The sequence below is a fragment of the Brassica napus genome, chromosome A9 (genome assembly GCF_020379485.1).
Source record: "Brassica napus cultivar Da-Ae chromosome A9, Da-Ae, whole genome shotgun sequence".
Taxonomy (NCBI): domain Eukaryota; kingdom Viridiplantae; phylum Streptophyta; class Magnoliopsida; order Brassicales; family Brassicaceae; genus Brassica; species Brassica napus.
Window position 1 is genome coordinate 40352938 of NC_063442.1, and position 23007 is coordinate 40375944.

Genomic DNA, 23007 nt, shown 5'->3' on the forward strand with positions numbered 1-23007 from the left:
AAATTGAAAACAACCGACAGATGATAGAAACCTTTAAAGTTGAGAAAGAGTATACTACTTGCCATCCACAAAACAAAACAAGGCTCAGTACTTTAAAAAGTTTTTGCAGACAAAGAAACTTAAAAAGTCTTTTTCAGGGAGCGAGATCAGGAAGTGTGTTCTGAATGTTGTAAGGCATCAAGATGTTGAAACCATCCGCAGCAGTTGAGATGATCATCCCTGGAATCTGGTTGTGCCAGTGAAGTTCCTTCAAGTCCTTTTGCCCCTGGTGAACGAAGAGAAGCTGAGGAGGCAAGTCTTGAGGTGTGTTAACTTGTTCCTTGGTCTGTGCTTTGAACTCTGCTTCCTCTTCTTCATCCTTCTCCAAGGATAAATCCCATATCCTGCCAGATTAGGCCACAAACCCATTAGACAGACAGTAGGGATGGATATTACCAATGTATAAGCTGTGGGGGGCTTCTTACGTGAGCTGGTTATCCCCGGAAGAGACTGCAAGTGTTGAGGATTCATGAGCGCTCCACTCAATCGACGTGATAGGATGCTTATGATACTCAAAATGTGCTACCTTAGCATCTCCATCCTTGATAACTCTAAGATCATGGATAGAGAATGCTCCATCATCACTCCCTGATGCCAACATGCAACTAGCCAGCCTTCATGAAAAAGAGGGAAACAAACCAACAAGGAATGAGCCAAATTTGCAAGAAAACCAAAAATAAAAAACATCATCAAAACCTGTTCCATGAGATGACATTCACATCTGCATCATGTGCCTTGAAAGATAATGCAGGTGACTTCCCAGCTCTGACATCCCAAACTGCAACGGTCTTGTCCACAGAACATGATGCAAACACGTTCGCTTCAGCTGGACTCCACTGTAAACAGAGGAGAAACAATATTCAGCCAAACAGTAGAACACACACACACACACAATTTAGCTGCAGAGATTGAAAGTTTTTACTTGTAAATCTTCAACACTTGCAGTGTGACCGGCAAGCGGAATGGGATCAACAGTCCATGAACCAGAAGCTGGCTCCCACAAATGAATCATACTCATGCAGTCACCTTAACCGGTAGAGAACAAATCAAATAAATAAACATTGACTATATTCAAAAAAACATGTAAATTGTTGAAAATTTCTAAAGACAAAACTAATACCGGAAAGAAGTCTTCCAGGGGTTGCAGGACTCCAATCAATAGCATAACCTTCGTCTTTGTGGCCAGAGAAGTTAACTAAGGGAGCTTGGTTAAGAACCGGCGAAGTTCCATCTTTGCCTTCTGTTTCTGACTCCGCTAAAGCATTAAGATGAGAGCTCATGTCCCACACCTCCCCCACAAAATCAGGTTCTCAGAGACACATATAAAAACATGTAACGAGCAAGTAGACAAAGAAAAAAACATAATCTTACTTGAACATGACCAGAATCTGCCCAAGAGACACAGATATGAGGACTCTGTGGCATTGCGCGAATGCGGTTAACACATCCATGGTGAGCAACCCTGCGGACCTGTTCATCAATCAATTATAAAAAAAGAGAACCATGATGACTCTCTCTCTCAACTTCAGTTAGAAAGAAACAATAGTGACCTGAATAATTGGAACAGTGGAAGCTCCTCCATCTTCGCTTTCCTCATCGCTATCACTGTCCTCATCTTCATCATCCTCATCCTCCATAGCATCATCACCATTCAGTAGCGTCTTAGGCACTACATCGCGTCTTTTACCAGACACGTTGCTGATTTTAAATACTCCTATGGAGTTTAAAGGTGCTTTCTCAGCCTAAAAAATGGAGGGGAAAAGAAACCATTCAACTAAAGGAAGATTCTAGAAGCAAAAAACATAGTTGAAAATATAAAGAAGTAGAAAGACTCACCTGAGTCCCAGCCACCATATACAATGTGTGAGGAAACTCTGTTCTGTTCAAACCCAACTTATCACCTAAAATGTCAAAACTGAACAAAAAAAAACATTCAAAAGTTTTTAACTTTATGAAAATAACATTTTTCTCATATCAATCTAGATTACCTCAAACAGGGCCAACCAACATGGAAGCCATGAAGGGAATTATAAACAGAAGGGTCGCACTGAAGCTCTTCTCCCTCTTCGAGCTTATCCACACCTGGCTGCCAAACCCTTGTTGGCATCGATGGTATAGATGAAGAAGACGCTTCTCCCTTATTCTATCATCCAAATTCATGCTGTTATGTTTTGATTTTTTGAAGAAAAAAAAAAGATTGAACAAGAGAAAGTTCAAACCTTGTTCTTCCTCTTTGCTTTCTTAGGGTTTATGCTGCGAACCATTTTTTGCCTCTTCTGATGATTCTGTTTGTTGGAGTTTTAGTTTTGTGAAGAAGATGATGATGAGTTCAGCTAACTGAGTAACAGGTTAGGGTTTAAGCTATTTATACCTAATCAAATAATTTACCTCTTTTGCATATATACCCTCTGATTATTTAAAAACTATTCTAAATTGCTAGATTGTTTTAAAAATTCAATAATCACCCAAACGTTTGATAAGATATCACATTCAAAGGTCTGGGGGAACCGAATCTATCAAACCAAATTTATCTAACCAAACTTATAGTTTTGGGTTTATATTCAGTTATGAGTATGGTTCCATTTGATAGAATTAAAAATTGGTTACTGGTTCAACAATTGGTTAGTTCAATTTTTTATTTTTAAAAGTTATAATCAAATCATATCAGTTATAACCAAAATTTACACTGAAATAAGTAAAACTAAATGAAATGATCCAAATTTTAATCGAAAATAAACTGAAACCAAAAACTTCTCTTAGTTTAGGTAGAATATTGAACATATCCTTTTCCAGTTCAATTTGACAAGCTTTTTAAGCGAATTTTGATTAATCGAAAAGTGTGTTAACTAAACTGAACTAACCGTTGGATCCAAACCCGGATGCCCAAGCTAAACAATCAAAGTAGTAAAAAGGAAATGAGGGTACCAACAAAAAAAAACAAGTAGACTAGTCTCTTATGTTTGTTTCTCTCTACTTGGAGAAGAATTTGTCCCAATCACGTAGAGAAGAATCAACAGAATCATCAGGGAGAAGTTTGGGAACCCTCTCTGCCCGAATAAACTGTTTCAAGACAGCTTTCTCTTCGTCGATACGCTTCTTATCTTCCCTGTCTTTTGGTTCCGTCTTCCTTTTCTCTTCCAGGATCCACTTGAAAAGCTCCCTTTGCTCATCTTCCGGAATCGGTTTCCTCGCTACCTTTACAGACTCACTCGCCGCGCCCTGAAACACCAGCTCATCAGCTGCTGCATCCGCAAACTCAAACAGAGGATCATCGTGTTTAGGGATCGGTTTGGCTTCTTCCTTGTCCACTACTGCAGCCTCTGGTATCTTAGCCTTGTCAGTTTCTGCAACTTTCATCTCGGCTTCGGTGTTAACAACACTCTTTTTCGCACCTTTACTGCCCTTTTTAACTCCCATTTTGTCGCCCACATCAATGTCCTTTTCTCGTTTCTTCGCAAATATAAAAGCTGCAGAGAAACACATGAAAAAAGATTAGCAAACACTGAAGTGGAATGGAACAACATGAATGCTAATATCATATTGAGACTGCTTACAATGACAGACATCAAACATGCTTTTCAAGATTCTGATTCACACCAAGCTTATAGTTTTCTACCAGTGAAAAGATGAGTACAATACAATAAGATGTGTCCATGAACCAAAAGACTTACAAGACCTATATTCAATAAAGATACTGCATTTAAGTTTTTTTTTTTCATATCGCTACAAAGATCAACAACGAGAGAGCATGGCGAATCAAACTCTACTTAAAAGCATATTCTAGCTTATAGGTGATGATTGCTAAGAAGAAAATGTCATATTTTCTTGATACATTGATAAAAAGATCTCAGCTAGGCATTTCATCGAACACATTATGAACGTAAAAGCTTAAAACTTCATTTTTTCAGGGAGACAAACCAGCAAGGCCGAGATTGAAGATCAACATAGTTCGCCATCCCACTGTAGCCAGTCTCGGAACCGCTTTCTGCGGCGGTTGGGATCCGGAATGAGACGGCTCCATCGACTCCGAACCCCCCCGACTTGGATCTTCCGTATTATCACACCTTCCTCCTTCTCGAGAGATTAATAAAAAGAATTTGTTAAGATTTCAAACTCCTAATTTGATGTATTCTTCTTCTACTTTGTGATTTTGATTTTGATTTTGATTTTGATTTTGCTTCCTCGTCAAGCAATTTTAGATTCTCCCGTCTCTACTTTTTGGGGGAATAAGTTTTCTCGCTTTGATATTCGACTGATCTTAATGAGGTGGGTGTGGGTTCTGCAATTGGGTCTCCAAAGACTCTAATTCGTCAAGAGACTTTAACAATTGCATTTTTTTATTCTATGAATTCGTCTGGTCAGTAATTTTATGGTCAACTAGATCTTTTCTCCGCGCTACGCGCGGATTATATCATTATTTTTTATATTTAAAAATAGTTTAGATTACTTTACACTAAAAAATTCATTAAAAAAAATTGACAATACTTAAATATTTTTAATTTTGATTCTCTAAATCGATGAATTTTACTATATTTTGTATTTTGATGCATTTATTATTTATATACATATGATTTTAGCTTTTAAATTGTTCCTTTTTAAAGTAGTTAAATAAACTTCATTTCAGATAAATATATTAATATTTGTTATAAATGTATTGTATTTCAGAAATATTTTACTATATTTTTGATAAATATTTGGATGATAATAGTTTTTATAATTAATCATTTTCACTCAATTAAATCTTTAAATCTTGAATCAGTATTTTGTTTTAACTTTTTTGAGAAAATTAATTTTTATATTTGTGTTATTTTGTAATCATATTATGTTGGGAAATATCCTAGGATAGCAATAAAAAAATCTATGTCACAAATATAGACTCTAAGGATCAAAATGACCAAAATGTTTCATGAAATAGGTAAATATACACTTATACCCCTAGGGTTAACTAATCCAAACCTTAGGGTTTAGATTTAAGGGGTGGAGATTTGAGATTGAGATTTAAAATTTTATAAAATAAAAAATAAATATTAAAAATTTGAAAATAAAATTTTTGAAAATAGTTTCAAAAAGTATTTTCGGATTACAAAAAGAAAATTTGAAAAAAAATTATAAAAAAAAATTATAAAAAGTTCGAATTTGAACACATATAATCTAAAACTATAAAAAATTATTTATTTTTGTTTTATATATATATCTAGAGTATTACGGTCTTTTTACCTATTAAATAAAATATTTTGGTCATTTTCCTTCTAGTGATCTATTTTTGTGATAAAAACTTGAAAATTGTCTATTTAGAAGAATTGCCCTATTATGTTTAATATTAATTTAATTTAATATAATTTTTGGTAAGTATATTAAATATGTCATATTGCATAATTATACACTTGTGTCATATGCATTTCAGAAATTATTTTAGAAGTTTATTCCTAAAATTTGCAACATATTATATTTTCTTAATATTTACCTAACAAAATTAGTCAAGAATATTTATACCAAAAAACCGACTCAGAATCAACCCAAAAATCAAATTCTCATACTCTGTTAGACCTAGCCTATATCCTCGAGCGGCTCTTATAGTGTTATATCTGAATACTCATATCAAACCCAACCCGCACCGGAAACCGAACAATTTTTTTGAAAAATATTTGAAATTTTTAATTTTTAATATTTCTATTATATTTATATATATGTAAATGAGTTAATATGGTTTTCACTAACTTTAAGTTAAATCACATTTAATAAATCATAACCTATTTAAACTCATTAAACTAAATGAGAGTCATTAATAATCCATTTCACCACAAATAAATATAATTGTAACTACATTAATAAGAAAATATAATATGTGATAGAATTTCAAAGGGCGGGTAAAATTTATCATTGTCCTAGTAACATCAGTATTTATATTTTGAAACATCACATGTATTTATCCCTAAATAATAATGTGATCGAACAATGTATTTGAAAACATGTATTTTTACTTTAGGTTTGTACAAACTGCATATAATTTATAGGACTTGTACTTATACCCATTTATTAAATTTGGGTTTGTACAAACTGCATATAACTTATAGACCTCGTACATTTATATGAACCTATAATTCTTAAAAATGTCAGATATCTTAAATCATCTTGTAACGAAAAACACTTTAGGTAAATCTCAATACAGTTCTTCTTCCCCAACCTGTTAGAACCACTGATGAGTTGATCATGTCTTCATTTTAGGTTTTTGGGGATGATTCTTTTGCGGTATGTAGTTGGGATTGGGAGATCTCCTATACGGTAGCAACAAATATCCACTTGCTCTGTTTTCTTTTGTTTTATGAGTATTTGACTTGGTGTATTTTTGTTCTTGAAGCCACATGTCGTAGGTTCAGACAAAAGAAGTCTCAGTCACAACAAAACAAAAGCTATGATCATAAGTAATTTACTATTTATCAAAATCCTACAAATTTTGAAAATGTGGCCATTACTTCTGTATGTTAAACTCTATTTGGGTGATATCAATGAAAAAATAAAACATACATAAAAAAAAAGAAATAAAACTATTACATTATTACTAAAACAGATGAAAGAAAGATGAGATACTTGGTAAATCGGTCACCTCGAATGACTTTGCAATCACCTGAGGATTATCAAACAATATCCAGATTAGAATAAGGTCTATGAATCATAAAAGCATCCTACAAATCTATGATAAATCTGTGAAACCTCGTAGAACACATAAATAAAATAATATTTCAGCTGCACGTTTGGTTACCCTGCATATGATAACAGATTAAAAATAAAAATTATTCACCCACATGTGTCTAGTAGTTACAAATACACAGAATTCCAGAATAGAACTTGCTCGAAACCTGTAAAATAATGTGATATCAGCTCATGCGTAACAGAAAATAAAGGTAAAAGTATAGAAACTACTCCACAAAATTACAAATACCAAATGGTCAAAGTTTTTCTGCAGTCACTACAACTAAGCCATGAGAGAAAATCAAATGCTTAAAATTACCATGGTTCTGTAGGATGCAGATCCAGAGACTTAACTCTCTCAAACCTTTGAGCTAATTCTTTCTGATCCAAGAAAATAACATATAGCGAATCATTAAACACAGCTTAAAACCATAGTGAATCTTTAAAATACAATACCTTAACTGATCAAAATCTTTTATTCCCATTCGATCGTTGAAGGAGGCTTTGATGTAATGTCTCGAACCACATGAGAGTTTACTCCTTGAATACTGTTAGAGATTTTCCGGAAAGTATCATCCAGAAACTTGTGCTCAAAATTGGAGCCTGCAAAATCACCACCAATCTTAGTACAATCACAATACAGATTCGTGTTTGCGTTTACACAACTAAACCAAGCAAACAGGAAGGCCACCCATGATACGTAGCACTGAAGACAAATACTTTTTATCCTAAGAATCAATATACTTTTTGTCTATATTTGATGGAGACATAAAGTTACATCACAGATAGTGAAGAAACGTTTAAACAGGTATGAGACACACGAAATATACATATATACATGAGTTTAGATACTCAAATACATGAAACAAACAGTCCTAAAGTTCTCAAATATAAAAAATACTCACAATAACTGAATTGACCAACCTTAAGTATTCACATCAACAAAGTAGCAAGTCGAATGGTCAAACGGGTTCTATATAGATCGGTAATAAGAAAAGTAAGAAGTTTACCAATTTGCAGTCATTCTGTCTTGGCTTGTAACTGCGCGATGAGAAACGACATAGAATCTGTTCTCTTCTCACCTTGCACTCCAACTGATATTACTTGAAAGAAAACTTCAAAAGTTTCTTGATGAATCAAAGAGAACCGTCTGATTAATATATTGCAAACATGATGAGGATAATCAAAGTGACCATGAATCAAAGATAAACGCCAACTGAACATTAGTCGCTAACCTTCGATAATCATACGTTTTTCGCTTGGCCGATAAGTTTCTGGGGGCAAGAACCTGAAATAAAAATCCTCATTTTTGTTAGCTAAACATTCTAAACACTCGTGGAAGCCCCCTTAGTCCAGTGGTTTGATTAAGGGTTCATTAATACTTCTACACCAAGAGGTCTAGGGTTCAAACCCCAGAAAACGCAAATTATGCAGATCATGGAGAAAAAAGGTTACAAGAGGTCTTCAGCATGGTGCAAGGGCGTATCATCGAACATGATCTCATAGGGCGGCTCGGAGCGATGCAGTCAGACGTGCATTCTCATATGATGGTAGAATTGTCGGCTGTAAAATCGTCTATGTAATATTTCTCATCGTTATAATAGCATAATTAATGAGACGTTAAAAAAAAAAAACATTCTAAACACTCTGATCGCCACAGACGTCAAAAACGTCAGAATCCCCTCCGAACCGGTCTTCGCTCTTCTCGTCGTGTGCACAACCTGCAATAATTTTGGTACATGTCTTGACTCCGCCGACGTTAACCCTCTCTACCGCTCCATCTGTCTATTAACTTCAGAATCAAATCCCAAATTAGAATCCCAGACAACTAAAGGACGGGAAGAAAACACTAATCCTACTTACCTTGCTGTTACTAAAAGTAATATAGAGCTAAAGGAGAAGCCAGACGTTAGGGGAGGGACGATTTGCCTTCATTGATTGGAAGCCATTGTTATGATCTGTTTGTGTTGAAAAGCGGAGAAGTGTGGCTTGAATGGATAATGGATTCATAAGGTTATATAGAAGAGGGAGGGGAAGAAGAACATCGATGGGATTATGTTGAGGATTCAATGCTTTGGGGAAGTAATTGATTGTAGCAGTAAGTAAGATGTGTGTAACAACTGTGGACGGTAGAAACCGGCGATCAAGGGGAGGGAGGAGGAAGGTCGATTTGGCAATCTTATAGCTGAACTTTTTGGGCTTAATTTTAATTATAGGGCCGAACATATAGATTAAAGAATGTATAATTGGTCGTGACCCAATGAAATGATGCTCTCTGATTGGTAGGAATTTTTATGCTGATGTGGACACTCTCTCCACTCACCATATTCCCCTTTTAGTATTAGTTAGATGTGTTTACGTTTGATTGCTACTACTTACTACTATCAAAGTATCAATACGATAATTTCGTTAGGACAAATCCTTCCAAAGAAATGAAAAGCACAGATTCGAAAAATATAAAGTCGGGTTTATTTTTATTTTTAAATGCTATAATAATAGTGATATTACGTTAATTGTTTTACAGATTCAAAAATGTAATTAGCACACACGGTGTAGAACATCTTCCGCACCCCATACTACTGCTATCACAAAGTTCAATGCCAATTTCATATTTTGAAGCTGGTTTAATTTCAGACATAATACTACTTCGGTTCAGGCTGATTTTCAATGCAATGCAAAATAAAACCAAAACACAGAGTTACTTCGGTTAATAACATCTAAGCTGAAGAAAATATCACTTAAAAGAGTCTTGAGAAAACAGAACCAAAACCATGTACCCCTAAACGATTTGGAAAGGTCTTAAAAGCTACCAATATCTCAAACACACAAACCAGCCTCTTTTTTTTTAAACAACAAAAACAAGATTCCTTGCTAAACCGACAACTAAACCACCAAATAGGCGGATAAGATAGACAGATAGACAATGGTACTTTTATTTATTTTCCTTCCCCTCAAGGCTTGGAGGCACATGTCATAACATGCGACTTGAACTTCTCCAATTCTGCCAGAACTTCCTCTTCCGGTCTGTAAATCAAGTCACTCATCCGCCATATCTATCAAAGAAAGAAGATAAGTTATAAACACACATATTTATGGACGAAGTTGCTCAAACAAGGATACAGAGAAAAAGAGTTACCTGCAGTGTTCCACCTCCACCAGTAGTCTCACAGTCATCAGAAACACTGACAATTGTCCAAGGGTCCTCCGCATTCCAGTGGAAATCAACTACTTTGTCCCTAAGAAAATGTATATAAACAAGACAACTTAGAAGCAAGTAAATGAGAGAGTTACAATCAAGTCTTTAAGAACCTGTGACCAGCATGCTGGAAGAAGAGCCCAGCCGGACTTTTAGCCGAACGATCAGTCTTCTTACTGACCTGATGATGGTTAGTTAAACAAAACCAAACATCAGTAATCAACAATAAGAGTGACTATTTCAGACATATCTGATTGACTTATTATGTACACCGTACCCTGTCATAATCCCAGATGTTCAAGAGACCATCTTCTGCGGAACTCCCAAAAACAGATGACTTATCAGGAGACCACTGAATTGATTTTTTTAACAAAACGGTCCTCAGTTAGATACAAGTGAGATGATGAAACAAGAAAACATTAAGAGGTGTTAATTGAAAACCTGAACGCAAAGAACAGCAGCTTTGTGGCCTTCAAATTTGTAAATAGGCGTACCCACTCCATTTGAGGTCAGATTCCTACGATCATACAACCGAACAGTGTTGTCTGCAGACCTGACAACATACAACAACTATACCCTAATGAGTACATGTATGGATATCTTAATTAGATACACTACGTGTGCATTAATCAACATACCCTGTCAGGATGAGATTGTCATCATGAGGGTTCCAATCGACACAATGAAGATCAGCATCGTGCGCCTTTTCAACCTGATAAAGACACACACAAAAACAAAGATAAAGTAAACAAAAGGCAAGAAACTTCAAAACAATTTAATAGAATTAACTACCTTGGTGACAGGGCTAGTGCCTGTTCTTGCATCCCATAGTATAAGGCAAGAATCGTCACCGACACTGCAGAACTCTTGTGCACTAAAATTCACCAGAAGCATCATCAGAAAAGGCATGAAAAAAAAAGCGAGATGAAAAGGAGGGGGATTGTTCTACCTAGTGGGGCTGAAAGCGACATCTTCAACGGTATCATCATGGCCATGATATACACCTCGTGGGCCAAGAGAAGGACTCTCAGTCTTATCACCACCTTCACCAGTCTGTTTGATGATGGATCCAGATGATTTGGAATCTGTACTAGCAGCCGTTGTGATGTGGTCCTGGATACTCCACAAAACAACCGACTTGTCCTTGCCTAAGAGAAATAAAGAACCTTTGTATGAGAAACTGACAAACAAAAAGGATAAGAAACTAGAGAAACACAGACCTCCAGAGAGGACAAAGGGTTCGGTTGGGCACATTGCAAGAGCGTATTCAGCATTGTCTTGATGTCCAGTTAATATCTGTAACAAAAATGATGAGGGTAAGACAAAAAGAAAATAAAGAATAACCCGCAAGGAACGAACGATTTGCGACAAGATTGTGGACATTACCAAATCAGGACGGGAAGTAGCAGCTCCAAGGACAGCATGACGGTTTGGTTGGGTTTCAACATCCCAAATGAGAACCTGGAATCAACATAATCTTATTCAGAAACAAGTATGAAAACGATACACTTGAAATAGAAGAAGGAGCAGCACTTACATCAGGACTGTCGGTGTGAGTAGCAATAATCTTACTGTTTTGTGGGAGTTCCCTGATTCTGTTAACCTGCAATACCAAAATTAGTGATGGATATTTGCATCAAACAGGGTTTTTATACTTTCTAGTAAATTCATGGACTTGTTTAAACAGTGGGGCAGATACAAAAAAAAAAAACAGAACTAGAACCAACAATGTTGATGATACATGAATATCTAGAGATACCTCTCCAGGGTGAATGATGGTCTTGAACTTCTTCACAAATGGAGAACGTGCTTCTTCGTTGAACTGAACAAAAAACACACACACATTTTCAGAAGATGGAGGTAACCAAATGTCACATCACAACAGGATATCCATTGTAGGAAAATTCAGTAAAAATACCTGAGATATGTGCTCTGCGGCAGCGACCCTTGGCTTAACAACTTCGCAATTCGCTATGACTAGAGTGTTGGGCACACTGCCATCAGTCTAGTGACAAAATTATAAAAAATATTCTCATGAGCCAACAAATGTTAAGGGGGCAAGTAAGATACAGGAGAAAGCTAAAAAAACCTTACTTGTTCTGAGAGGTAAAGACGCTGTCGATTCTTGTAGGTTGCTTGTTCAAGCTGTGGACCCCATCTGCCAATGGCCAAACAACAAACGAAACCTCTTAGCACAAGAGAACTAATGACTTCATCAAATATTTGCCAATTGAGGCAATTCAATCCAGGAAACCCTAGAAGAAGAAGTAGAGAGAGAGAGAGAGAGAGAGAGAGAGAGAGAGAGAGAAAGGACCTGCAAGAGAGGGAAGGCCAGACGAGGTTGTGATTGGCGAGCCAGTCGTAGAGAATGGGGACGAGACCTTTCCACTGAGTGTACTTCTCGTCCACACTCTGCTCCTCCTGCTTCGTTTTCTTCCCGCTTTCCTTCATTTTCCCACCCCTCTCCTCCTGCGTCTGAGACTCTTCCTTGCTCTTAGGTTTCCGCCCTCTCTTCTTCGGCGCCGATGTCACGTTTCCTCCGCTCGGCGACGCTGCTCCTGCCGCTGCCACTTCCGCTTCCTCGCTCTCCATTTTTCCTTTTTTGGGAGACTTTTTTTTTGATTTTAGTCTCTCTCTCTCTAGCTTTAGTGAGACAAGACTTTATCTCTCTCTCTCTCTCACTTGCTTTTACAGACAAAACAAAACCATCACAGTTTCCCTTGTTCTCTTAATCATAAAACATATTATTTTAACAAATAATAAAATAAAATAATTTTATATTAATTTAGAGTAGTAATATTTTTAAAATATATAATCAATTATAAATCATAAATAAATGAGAAATTTGCCACATAAGATATTTCTCTTGAAACTATTGATTCCAAATTTATTAATTAAAATTTGAAACTTATTATTGTCAAAATTACTATAAATACAAAAAAAATTGCTGAATTTACATAACAATAACAAGAGTCAATATTAAGAAAATACTTTAAAACCTCTGATGACTATAACGATTTTTTTTCTTCTATATTTTCTTTTCCTGATGTTGCTAAAAATTAACAAATAGTTTATAATAAAAATAATCCTGCGCTTTCAAAATCTAGTGAATATCTTATAGGGATATAACAAAAATGTTCAGTTTTTCTTTTTCCTCAAACATTAAACTTTCCCTATAAAACTACAAAAAAAATTCTCACCAATACATGTAAACGTGATTAACTCAACTCACACATAAATTACACGGGGGAGAGGGAAAACCGAACCCAGTCCACATTAAACCGAAAGAAGAATATTATCCTTAAACCGGAGGTGACTGATCATGATTCAACAACTGTAGCAGTAGCAACAACGTCTAGAGCTGGTGCTTCTTCATCATCTGTGTTCTCAGACGAAACCAAAACTCGACCAGAATCCTCTTCTTCTTCTTCTTCCTCAGATTCAGATTCCTTATCGACAATGAGCTTTTCTTTGAGCTTGGCCATCAGCTCTTCTTGAACCGACTCATTCAGCCTCAGAAACTTCTTCAAAGCCTCTTTCCCATGGTAGTTCTTCCCGTCCAGATTGTAGAACGTTCCGTTTTTGGCGACGAACTTGTGCTTAATGCTCAGCTCGATAATCTCCGTGACCTTGCAGATTCCTTTCCCAAACTCGAGCTCAAACTGCGCCGTTCTAAAAGGCGGCGCGAGCTTGTTCTTCACTATCTTCACAGCAACTTGACTCCCCGTCGTCTGCACAAGCAAAAGCATACAATGTCAACTTTCAAACACAAGCAAATGCAGTTTATGAGCAGGTTTTGGAATAACTTACATCTTCACCTTTCTTGACAAGTCCCACTCGCCTGATATTGAGACGCATAGAAGCGTAGAACTTCAAGGCGTTCCCACCGCATGTTACTTCTGTTGGACCTCCAAATCCTCCGAATGTAGAAAGTTTAGCTCTCACCTGAGCATAAAACAAGATGCATTACACAAAAGCAGGAGCTTATATCATACAAAATCTTAAGTAGAGAAGGTTCTATTATACCTGGTTTATAAAGATGAGAAGGGTTTGCGATAAGGATAAAGAGTGGCTCAGTTTACGCAAAGCTTGACTCATCAATCTGGCTTGCATAGCCATATGTGCATCACCCATCTCTCCCTCAAGCTCTCCTTTAGGCACAAGAGCAGCCACCTGTTAAAAAGAAATCACACGAAACCTGTGAGAGGAGAGAGAGACCTAAACTCATGGATCCATTATTCATACTTACACTATCAACAACAATAACATCAACGGAACCACTTCGGACCAAAGTGTCGACAAGACTAAGTGCCTGTTCACCACAATCAGGCTGCGAGAGAAGCAGGTTCTCTGTATTCACACCGATTGCCTTAGCAAGCGACGAGTCAAGCGCATGCTCAGCATCTACAAATACACACGTTCCTGTACACACAAGCAAAAAAGAACATCACACCTTTTGAAATCCAATCAAAAGAGTTTTAAAAAGAAACATGTAAACAAACAACCTCCTTGTTTTTGAGCTTCAGCAATAACATGAAGAGCAAGTGTTGTTTTGCCAGATGCTTCAGGACCGTATATCTCCACAACACGTCCCTATCAACAACAAGAAGCTACTCAAAGGCTGAGACTAGGACTACATTAAAGTGATGATGATATCATTCATTTACCTTGGGAAGGCCACCGACACCTAAGGCTAGATCGAGGGAAAAAGAGCCGGTAGAGTAAACGGGGACATCTCTAGGAGAAACAGCACGACCGAGCCACATGATAGAGCCTTTGCCAAAGGAAGTGGTTATCTGATCAAGTGCTTGCTGCAGAGCTATCTCCTTTTTCGACATACCTTCTTCAGATGACGTACTTCCATCTGACTTTGATTTCTTTTTAGCTTCCAAAAAGATAAAAAGCAGTATTAATGGCAAGAAACCTTGACGGTAAGAAGGACAATGAGCCAAAGGCACAAGCTTTAATTAGACTAATAAAGCAGTTTAAGTAAAGGTAAAAGCTTTAACTAACCTTTGGCAGCAAAACCTTGGAGGAGCTGAAACGATGTGCCAACCACACCTCCTCTAGTAGTAGATACCTGCAAAATTCCAAACTCCCAATTGAATTAAGCCGTGAAAACGACAGTGTTTAATTTCTCGCAAATAAATAAAGATACCTCAGAAGAGAGAAGAGAGCGTCTCAGTGAAGACGCGTTTCGGAGAATCCCCGCCATAGAAAGACACTTACAAAGCTTCTTTCTTTCTTTCTCACGAGAATGTAAACAGTGAATTCGAAAACTACTCGGAAAAGCTGACGAGTTTTTAGGGTTTTAGGTTCTCTCGTTTCCCTCGCCAATTTTTTATTGATCGGTTTTCTTACAACAAGTCCACGGAGGCTCTTGTCCTCCTGTCCTGTCTTCAAAAGACAAAGTACAAAACCGGCTCATTAGTTGGTTTATTTAAATCGATAAATTATATTGATCGGTTTAAGTACATTTACGGTTTAGTAATCTGGTTTTTGTTTTTATACTACTCCTGCCATATCCGGCCCAAAACATTTGGCATTTGATTTTTGCTGTTTTCTTGGATCATTGATGTTGTGCTATTTGGTTTTCGTGATTTGTGAAAGTGAAATGCGAGAAAACAGAGAGATAGTATATGGTATGACGATGACAGAATAGAGAAATTTTCATTTCGGTTTGATTGTTGCAGTTAAGAATGAATCCAAACCAAAGTGAACCCAACCCAATATCCAAATGGAATTTGTTCTACGAATGACAATGAGATCATTCGATCAACTTAAAAGAATATATAAATTGGGAACGAAAACGACAAAATATATTGCTCAAACCAGTTCATGAGAGAACACAATGCAAATGAAAAATCAGACACAAACCAAACCAAATAACCAGCTTTTTTTTTTTAGCAAACCACCACCCAAAACTTGATAAAATAATCATACAAACCAGACCACGACTCTGCAAATTAAGAAACACAAAAGACCCGACTCTTCTTCTTCCTTCTTGAGAAGTTTACTCACTGCTGCTTACACTCCGGTGGCCTCTCACCTTGCTGACCTTCCCCAAGTTGACTTCTTCCAGACTTCTGTTCACAGAGAAAAAGATCCACAGGTTAAACAATCAACAAGAAGTAGATCCTACGGTCAAGAGAAACAGAAAAGTATTAACCACATAGTACCTTCTTTCTGCTCTTCTTTCCTTTCTCTTCCTCTTCTTCCTCATCATCATCATCATCATCCTCGTCCTCTTCATCTTCCTCTTCGTCCTCCTCCTCATCCTCTTCGTCCTCCTCATCATCATCCATCTCAAGGTCATCTTCGTCAACAGCTTCACCAGTGAACCATGACACAGCATGCGAGATAATTTTCTCTTTAATGGTTGATCTACATGATAAACAACAGTGCACAGATTCAGATCCCACAACTGAGAACTAAAAGAGCAAAGAGAAGTAAAGATGAAGTAAGAAAGGATACAGACCCAATATCATAGTCCTGCTCCATTCGACCTTGGAGTTCCTCAGCCTGTGCAAGAAGAATCAAGTTAACGCAATTCTAAATACAAAAAAAAAAAATTAAACTGCTTTAGGGGATGATGGCCATACCAATTCCTCATCAAGATCATCTTCGTCCTCAGGAACTTGCGGTGGATTGAAGAAGTTAAAGAAACTCTCACACTCCTCAGTCTTAGTGATGGGCTTTGTGTTTTTGGATCCCTTCTTCGGCTTCTTTTTAAGGATCTTCTGAGTCAAACATTTTCCAGGATACCACTCAATCTCCGTCCCGATGGCCTTCTCGAGGATAGGCTCATCTTCATCGATCATGTGATACGTCTTGGTCAAGAGAGTGTTCTTAAAGTAAGGGTTCTCATCAAAGAAGAACTCAAGCTTGAACCCTTTAGGCTCTTCAACCTTGTTCCACTTGATATCCTTAAGATACTTAAGAGCACCTTCATCTCGCTCAGTTATCTACAATCATTGGGGAACAACATCGGCATAAAGAGAACTGTCTTTTCATAAACAAAAGAGTAACGAACGAACCTCCTCAGTAGTTATTTCATTGTTCTTGAGTGCAATAAGCCAGAAGTCAGGTACTCCTTTCTCTGCACAGATGTTCATCAAACATTATGATTTGGAAGCTAAAACACACATAACCAGTGTAAGTAAACTGATAAGACACTACCTTCAGCAGCTTTATCTTCTTCTTCAGGTGCACCTTCAACTTCAACCACACCGTTCACAATCTCATACCGCTGTATGTGATCATCACGTTAGAAAAAAAAGCAGAACCAACAATAATCATACAAAAAGAGACAAGTTTAAGAAGTAAGGATCTAAAGAAAACTATTAGATCATTATTTATTTTTTTGACCTTGGTATAAAAAGGCTGATACAACTTTTGATACTTAGCTTCAAGAGCTGCCTTTTCCTCGAAAAACTTTGCTTCAATTTCATTATGTTGGTTCTGCAATGTATATTAAAAAAAAAGGAATCAGATAATATTTGGGAATTTCTCATCAGAGCACTGCTAATTACTTCATACCAAACGCAAAAGAATAAAAATAAAAGGTTGAAGATTTGACTAGCCTGAATCTCTCTTAGAGCCTCGACACGCTTCCTGACAATGGGAGTCAAGTTCTCAAGGACATCCGAGTGTTGTCCAGCTAAATTCTGCAACTTGTTCTGCACAACACATCAAAATCAAGAATCAGACACAATCATCAAAACCAAATCCTTTTGCTATAAAAATTCAATCTTTAAGTCTAGAACTGACCTTAAGAGCATTGACAAGGCCTGCACGATCCTCAACGTTAAGGGCTACATAAGCAAAACCACACCAAAAAAAAGAGAAGGATTTTTCAATAAATCCTGAAGAAGAATTAAAAAAAACAAAAGGAATCAGCCTGTCATTACATACCGGCGGTGAGATCGGACATGTTCAAGTTATCGTTGCTCATCTTCTTCTTCTTCTTCAGGCGGAGGATAAGAGTGAAACCCCCCTTCTTTAAAACCCTAGTTTTTCTGGGGAGAGCGGCGGGCGGAGAGAAAATTTTAATTTAATTAAATTAAAAAGAAAAAGAAAAGGGCGTGAAACGTGTAGTCCGAAATATTTGGGCACTTTATAAGTCGTGGCAATCTCTTTTTCCTATCTTTTTTTATATTTTTCCGTAATTTTGATTTTGTTTTTGTTTAATTTTTTTCCGTAATTTTGATTTATTGGAAAAATGGTAAAGCAGTGTTCGGTTCGTAAAACGCACCCAAGGGCCCAAAACCTTAATATTCTAACCCAATCTCTAAATTAATAAGATGGTGATTCGTATTTTTCGACTGCTCATACCAATCCAATAACAATCCCCAAAATTGTATTCCCCATTTTTGTTGTTTCAGAATCTAAAATGTTTTTGACATTTTCTGGTAATTTTAATTTTATTGAAAACTAGTTATCAATTTTATTTTAGGGAAAATTTTATGTTTACCATTTTCATTAAAAATAAAGATAAAAATGGTTAGTGTAAACATGAAAAGTGATACTATGAATGTGCTAATTTGTGGTAATTTCCCAAAAAAAAAGTTTTCTAAACATAATTATCTATACTAACAAAATAGAAATCATGATTTTTTTTATGCGTGATATTTAAAAATGGATCATCATGTTTATCAAATTTTATATACTTTAATCATCATATCTTTTAATATCTTTATCCTTTATTTAAAATATAAATAAATATTTTTAAGAAAAATCTAAGAAAATCTGTCAGAATCATTTTAAATTTTATTTTCGAAAACTTATTAATTTAAATTTTAACTATCATAAAATATAACTAAAATTTCAAATTAAATTTTTTTTGTTTAATGAACGAAAATTAAATTTAATGAACGAAAATTAAAATCAGATAAAAGATTTTTAATTATACTTTAGTGATGATAAAAATTTAAATTAATTAATTTTCGGAAATAATTTTATAAAGATCTTAAAAAGATTTTTTTAGAAAGAAATATCCAATTTAATTTCAAATAAAATAAAATAAAATAACAAAAAATCTTATTCAACTTTGTGTATTTCAAGCAATTTTTCAAATACGATTTTACTACAAAATTGTTTTGCATGTACAATATATTATAGTTTCTTTAAAAAAAATATTTGTTGGTGTTTTTAACAATATCTTACAATATTTCTTCTCTATTATGTAGGTCCAATTTAATTTGACTTCCATATACATTTCAAACTTAGAAAAAATTAAAAATAATGTAAAATAATATTGTTACATAATAATATTCTCAAAATGAAATTTATTACAAAAAATTTATAGTAATAACAATATAAGCCACTTAAATATAGGCGTTTTAGAGTTATATAATACATATAAATCACATTAATTTAGTGATAAATTTTATTATATAAACTAAAATGTTTTAGTATAAAAAACATGTACGGATGCGCGAGTCAAGACCTAGACCTGGTGTCTCTTACCATTAGTTAGATAACTCAGCTTGTGATCGATATGTCAGACGACTCTTTGATAGTATGTATTAAAGAAAACTAAAGTATTAAGTATGAATTTTATGGTGCAAATATTATTTTATATATCGTAATTAGTCACTTTGTAAATGTCTAAAAGCAGATTATATATACTACTAGTTAACTAGTATGTAGAAGGAAGATAAATAATAGTATAAACTAGTGGTCGTATACGTAAACATGCATCAATGGTTCAATAAAACCCATGCAAAAAACCAACAATTCAATTCAATTATAACATAAAAGGATTGCATATGGATATATTAACTTTTTTTTTGACTAATCCTTTAAACTGAAATGTATTTAGTATTTTAATCAAGGAGACGTGTCTGTTAGGTGGAAAACTCTGAAACTGTCTACGTCTCTCCAGGCATTGGCTCCTGAAACCATGATGGTCATTTAACATAACATCAAAAGAGAAGACATCCTTCGAATCTCATCCGGCCTTCTTTCTTTTTCCCTTCATAAGATCATACGAAGCTTGTTTCTCTGTAGATCACGTACGATTTTGTAAAGATTCAGAAGAGATGAGTAACAGAGATGATACGGAAGAGGGAAGGAGTGATCTTCGACGTCCCTTCTTACACACGGGAAGCTGGTACCGGATGGGTTCCAGACAATCTAGCATGTTGGAATCGTCTCTTGCTATTCGAGACAGCTCCATCTCTGTCCTAGCTTGTGTCTTGATCGTTGCTCTTGGTCCTATTCAATTCGGTTTCACTGTAATACAAACCCAAAAAATTTCACATCTATCTCAATTTTACCAATGGAACTTAGACTGTGGAATGTTTTGATTTTTTTTGTTGTTGTTGTTTAGTGTGGCTATTCCTCTCCAACTCAAGCTGCTATTACTAAGGATCTTGGCTTAACTGTATCAGAGGTAATAAAAACCTCCCATCTTTATCTAACAACTGTCTGTTTTTTTAGTGTTATGACATTTAAGGTTCATTTTTTATGTTTAGTACTCTGTGTTTGGGTCTCTATCCAATGTGGGTGCTATGGTTGGCGCAATTGCAAGTGGTCAGATTGCAGAATACATGGGGAGAAAAGGGGTAAAAAGAGAGTTTTATATCTTAGCTCCTAAAGTAATATCTTCTTGCTTTTAATTAATGTATCTGTTTTTGACAGTCTCTGATGATTGCTGCCATTCCCAATATTATGGGCTGGCTTTCTATAGCTTTTGCAAAAGTAAGTGTGTGGTGGTGTTCAGTGGTTTCTATAATGTTTGACTTACCTCTCTAACTCTGGGACTCATATCCTTCTTGGTTTTGTTTAGGATACTTCTTTTCTTTACATGGGAAGACTGTTAGAAGGTTTTGGCGTTGGGATCATCTCTTATACGGTGAAAAAAAACTAGACTCAAGTAGCTCTTTGCTTTTAGCAATTTTTTGGAATAACTGAATAAACATATATATGTACACAATTATGGATAGGTGCCTGTATATATAGCCGAGATCGCTCCACAGAACATGAGAGGAGCATTAGGTTCAGTAAACCAGGTTTGGCATGTGTTTATACTAGATTCACTTTTCTTTTTGTTGCATTTTATGATCTGATTATTCTTTTTACACCTAACATTAAAACATTGGATGTTTTTGTGTGTTTATAGCTTTCTGTAACAGTTGGGATAATGTTGGCATACTTACTCGGTCTCTTTGTTCCATGGAGAATTCTTGCAGTTTTGGGTTAACTCTCATAACATTTTGAACTTGGCTTTACAGAAACCATACGGTCTAATCACACTTTCTTGATGGTCTTGTTTTGTCATTAGGAGTATTGCCATGTACATTATTGATACCGGGTCTTTTCTTCATTCCTGAATCTCCTCGGTGGCTGGTAAGTCTTTATAATTGGTTGTATTATTTCTTTATTAGTTATTCTCTTTTTTTTTTTTGTGTTGTTGTTGTGTTTGTGTCATGTATGTAGGCAAAGATGGGTTTGACAGATGATTTTGAAACTTCCTTGCAAGTTCTTCGTGGTTTTGATACTGACATTAGCATCGAGGTTAATGAAATCAAGGTATTTGACTAAAGTGAAACATGACACCGCAGGTTTTGATTATGTTCATGATTGCTGAATGAGTTGTTTTACCAATATACAGAGATCTGTGGCCTCATCTGGCAAACGTTCTGCTATTCGGTTTGTGGACCTCAAGCGTAGGAGATACTATTTTCCATTGATGGTACAGTAGTTACTCTTACCTCTGGAAGCTAAACTGTTGAGAGAAGCTCACATGTTTTGTCTAATATTAATATATACGTGTTACAGGTTGGTATAGGACTGCTTGTACTTCAACAACTTGGAGGAATCAACGGTGTCTTGTTCTATTCGAGTACAATTTTTGCATCTGCAGGTAAGAGTCTCTAAATCTTTGTCTTTGACTTTTGGAATGTTCCATAGAGAGAATAAACATGCTTCTTTGTTCCATTTTTTTCACTTAGGGGTCTCATCGAGTAATGTGGCAACATTTGGAGTTGGTGCTGTTCAGGTAATGTAACTTTAATCAATATAGAAGACATTTGATTTGGTTTATAACCTTCATCTGTTCCTTCTAAACCAGGTACTGGCCACTGCAGTAGCTACATGGCTGGTTGATAAATCAGGTCGCAGACTTTTGCTCATGGTGAGGATTATTTGAGACTCATAAGATTTAATTATATATGCAAACAAAATATTAGTTGTTCCTCTTAAAATGCAGATCTCTTCTATAGGGATGACGATTAGCCTGGTGATTGTAGCAGTCGCGTTTTACCTTAAGGTACTCTCTAAACTTTTGAGATAAATTTTTTTATCTTAAATGTAGAGTTTCACTTCGATACCAAGTTTGTAATCTCTTTTTAGGAATTTGTATCACCTGATTCCAATATGTATAACATTCTAAGCATGGTCTCTGTAGTTGGAGTTGTGGTAAGTTTCTTGTATATATACATTCACACATTGTTATACCAAAATATAGCATTTGTGCTTAATCTTGCTTACTTTTCTTCTTCTTTACAGGCTATGGTTATTGCTTGCTCTCTAGGAATGGGACCAATCCCATGGCTGATTATGTCTGAGGTATCAGAATATTAAGCATGCTACTTGATGTTAAAATAAGAGCTAAATCTAATCTCTTATGTTTGCAATAACAGATTCTTCCAGTGAATATAAAAGGTTTGGCCGGAAGTATAGCAACTTTAGCCAACTGGTTCGTCTCTTGGTTAGTCACAATGACTGCAAATATGCTCTTAGCATGGAGCAGTGGAGGAACTTTTACCCTCTATGCTTTGGTCTGTGGATTCACTGTGGCCTTTGTGTGTCTTTGGGTTCCTGAGACCAAAGGCAAAACGCTTGAAGAGATTCAAGCATTGTTCAGATGATTCTATACAAGGAGAAGAAGACAAACAACATACATTTTTCACTTTTGTTTTTATCCATTACAGATCATTCTTTTGTCCTCTCTTTGTCTTTATTTCCTGCTTTGTTCAGCATGTTTTCCACCAGCTATTTTGCAAATTCCATGATAAAAAATTGAATTATTTTGATCCACAACTTTAGTTAAAATATCCATACTTCTATTTTATTTT

At 35.7% G+C, this 23007-nt stretch overlaps 6 protein-coding genes across 6 annotated transcripts; 1 reads left to right on the forward strand and 5 right to left on the reverse strand.

The window, feature by feature from the left end:
• Positions 1–21: 21 nt before the first annotated feature.
• On the reverse strand, positions 22–2440 carry LOC106436051 (protein HEAT STRESS TOLERANT DWD 1-like). The gene is made up of 10 exons (XM_013877010.3): positions 2259–2440; positions 2028–2182; positions 1876–1954; positions 1590–1781; positions 1411–1509; positions 1160–1328; positions 962–1065; positions 736–875; positions 465–653; positions 22–383 (listed from the first exon to the last, which is right to left on the reverse strand). The coding sequence occupies exons 1-10, from the start codon at positions 2301–2303 to the stop codon at positions 134–136; spliced, it is 1422 nt and encodes a 473-aa protein (XP_013732464.2). The 5' UTR covers positions 2304–2440; the 3' UTR covers positions 22–133.
• A 312-nt stretch (positions 2441–2752) lies between these two features.
• BNAA09G44110D lies at positions 2753–4317 on the reverse strand. The gene is made up of 2 exons (XM_013877020.3): positions 3958–4317; positions 2753–3506 (listed from the first exon to the last, which is right to left on the reverse strand). Exons 1-2 carry the CDS (start codon positions 4058–4060, stop codon positions 3010–3012), a joined length of 600 nt encoding a protein of 199 aa, XP_013732474.1. The 5' UTR covers positions 4061–4317; the 3' UTR covers positions 2753–3009.
• Positions 4318–9431: 5114 nt separating this feature from the next.
• Positions 9432–12621, reverse strand: LOC106369099 (WD-40 repeat-containing protein MSI4). The gene is made up of 15 exons (XM_013809202.3): positions 12240–12621; positions 12020–12083; positions 11844–11930; positions 11685–11747; positions 11463–11528; positions 11312–11386; positions 11146–11221; positions 10875–11073; positions 10718–10799; positions 10564–10637; positions 10367–10478; positions 10203–10277; positions 10039–10106; positions 9866–9965; positions 9432–9782 (listed from the first exon to the last, which is right to left on the reverse strand). Exons 1-15 carry the CDS (start codon positions 12515–12517, stop codon positions 9681–9683), a joined length of 1521 nt encoding a protein of 506 aa, XP_013664656.2. The 5' UTR covers positions 12518–12621; the 3' UTR covers positions 9432–9680.
• A 398-nt stretch (positions 12622–13019) lies between these two features.
• On the reverse strand, positions 13020–15341 carry LOC106369098 (DNA repair protein recA homolog 3, mitochondrial). Its single transcript, XM_013809201.3, has 8 exons — positions 15084–15341; positions 14939–15005; positions 14593–14810; positions 14431–14518; positions 14175–14347; positions 13952–14098; positions 13736–13870; positions 13020–13656 (listed from the first exon to the last, which is right to left on the reverse strand). Exons 1-8 carry the CDS (start codon positions 15138–15140, stop codon positions 13246–13248), a joined length of 1296 nt encoding a protein of 431 aa, XP_013664655.1. The 5' UTR covers positions 15141–15341; the 3' UTR covers positions 13020–13245.
• A 354-nt stretch (positions 15342–15695) lies between these two features.
• LOC106369097 (nucleosome assembly protein 1;2) lies at positions 15696–18034 on the reverse strand. Its single transcript, XM_013809200.3, has 10 exons — positions 17840–18034; positions 17696–17739; positions 17509–17604; positions 17294–17386; positions 17105–17174; positions 16963–17024; positions 16528–16890; positions 16404–16447; positions 16105–16309; positions 15696–16011 (listed from the first exon to the last, which is right to left on the reverse strand). Exons 1-10 carry the CDS (start codon positions 17877–17879, stop codon positions 15943–15945), a joined length of 1086 nt encoding a protein of 361 aa, XP_013664654.1. The 5' UTR covers positions 17880–18034; the 3' UTR covers positions 15696–15942.
• Positions 18035–19541: 1507 nt separating this feature from the next.
• On the forward strand, positions 19542–22967 carry LOC106369094 (sugar transporter ERD6-like 4). Its single transcript, XM_013809198.3, has 17 exons — positions 19542–20163; positions 20259–20321; positions 20404–20493; positions 20570–20629; positions 20718–20783; positions 20875–20940; positions 21051–21126; positions 21213–21277; positions 21368–21460; positions 21543–21623; positions 21710–21794; positions 21883–21929; positions 22002–22064; positions 22140–22199; positions 22283–22348; positions 22439–22498; positions 22573–22967. Exons 1-17 carry the CDS (start codon positions 19969–19971, stop codon positions 22798–22800), a joined length of 1464 nt encoding a protein of 487 aa, XP_013664652.1. The 5' UTR covers positions 19542–19968; the 3' UTR covers positions 22801–22967.
• The last annotated feature ends 40 nt before the right edge of the window (positions 22968–23007 follow it).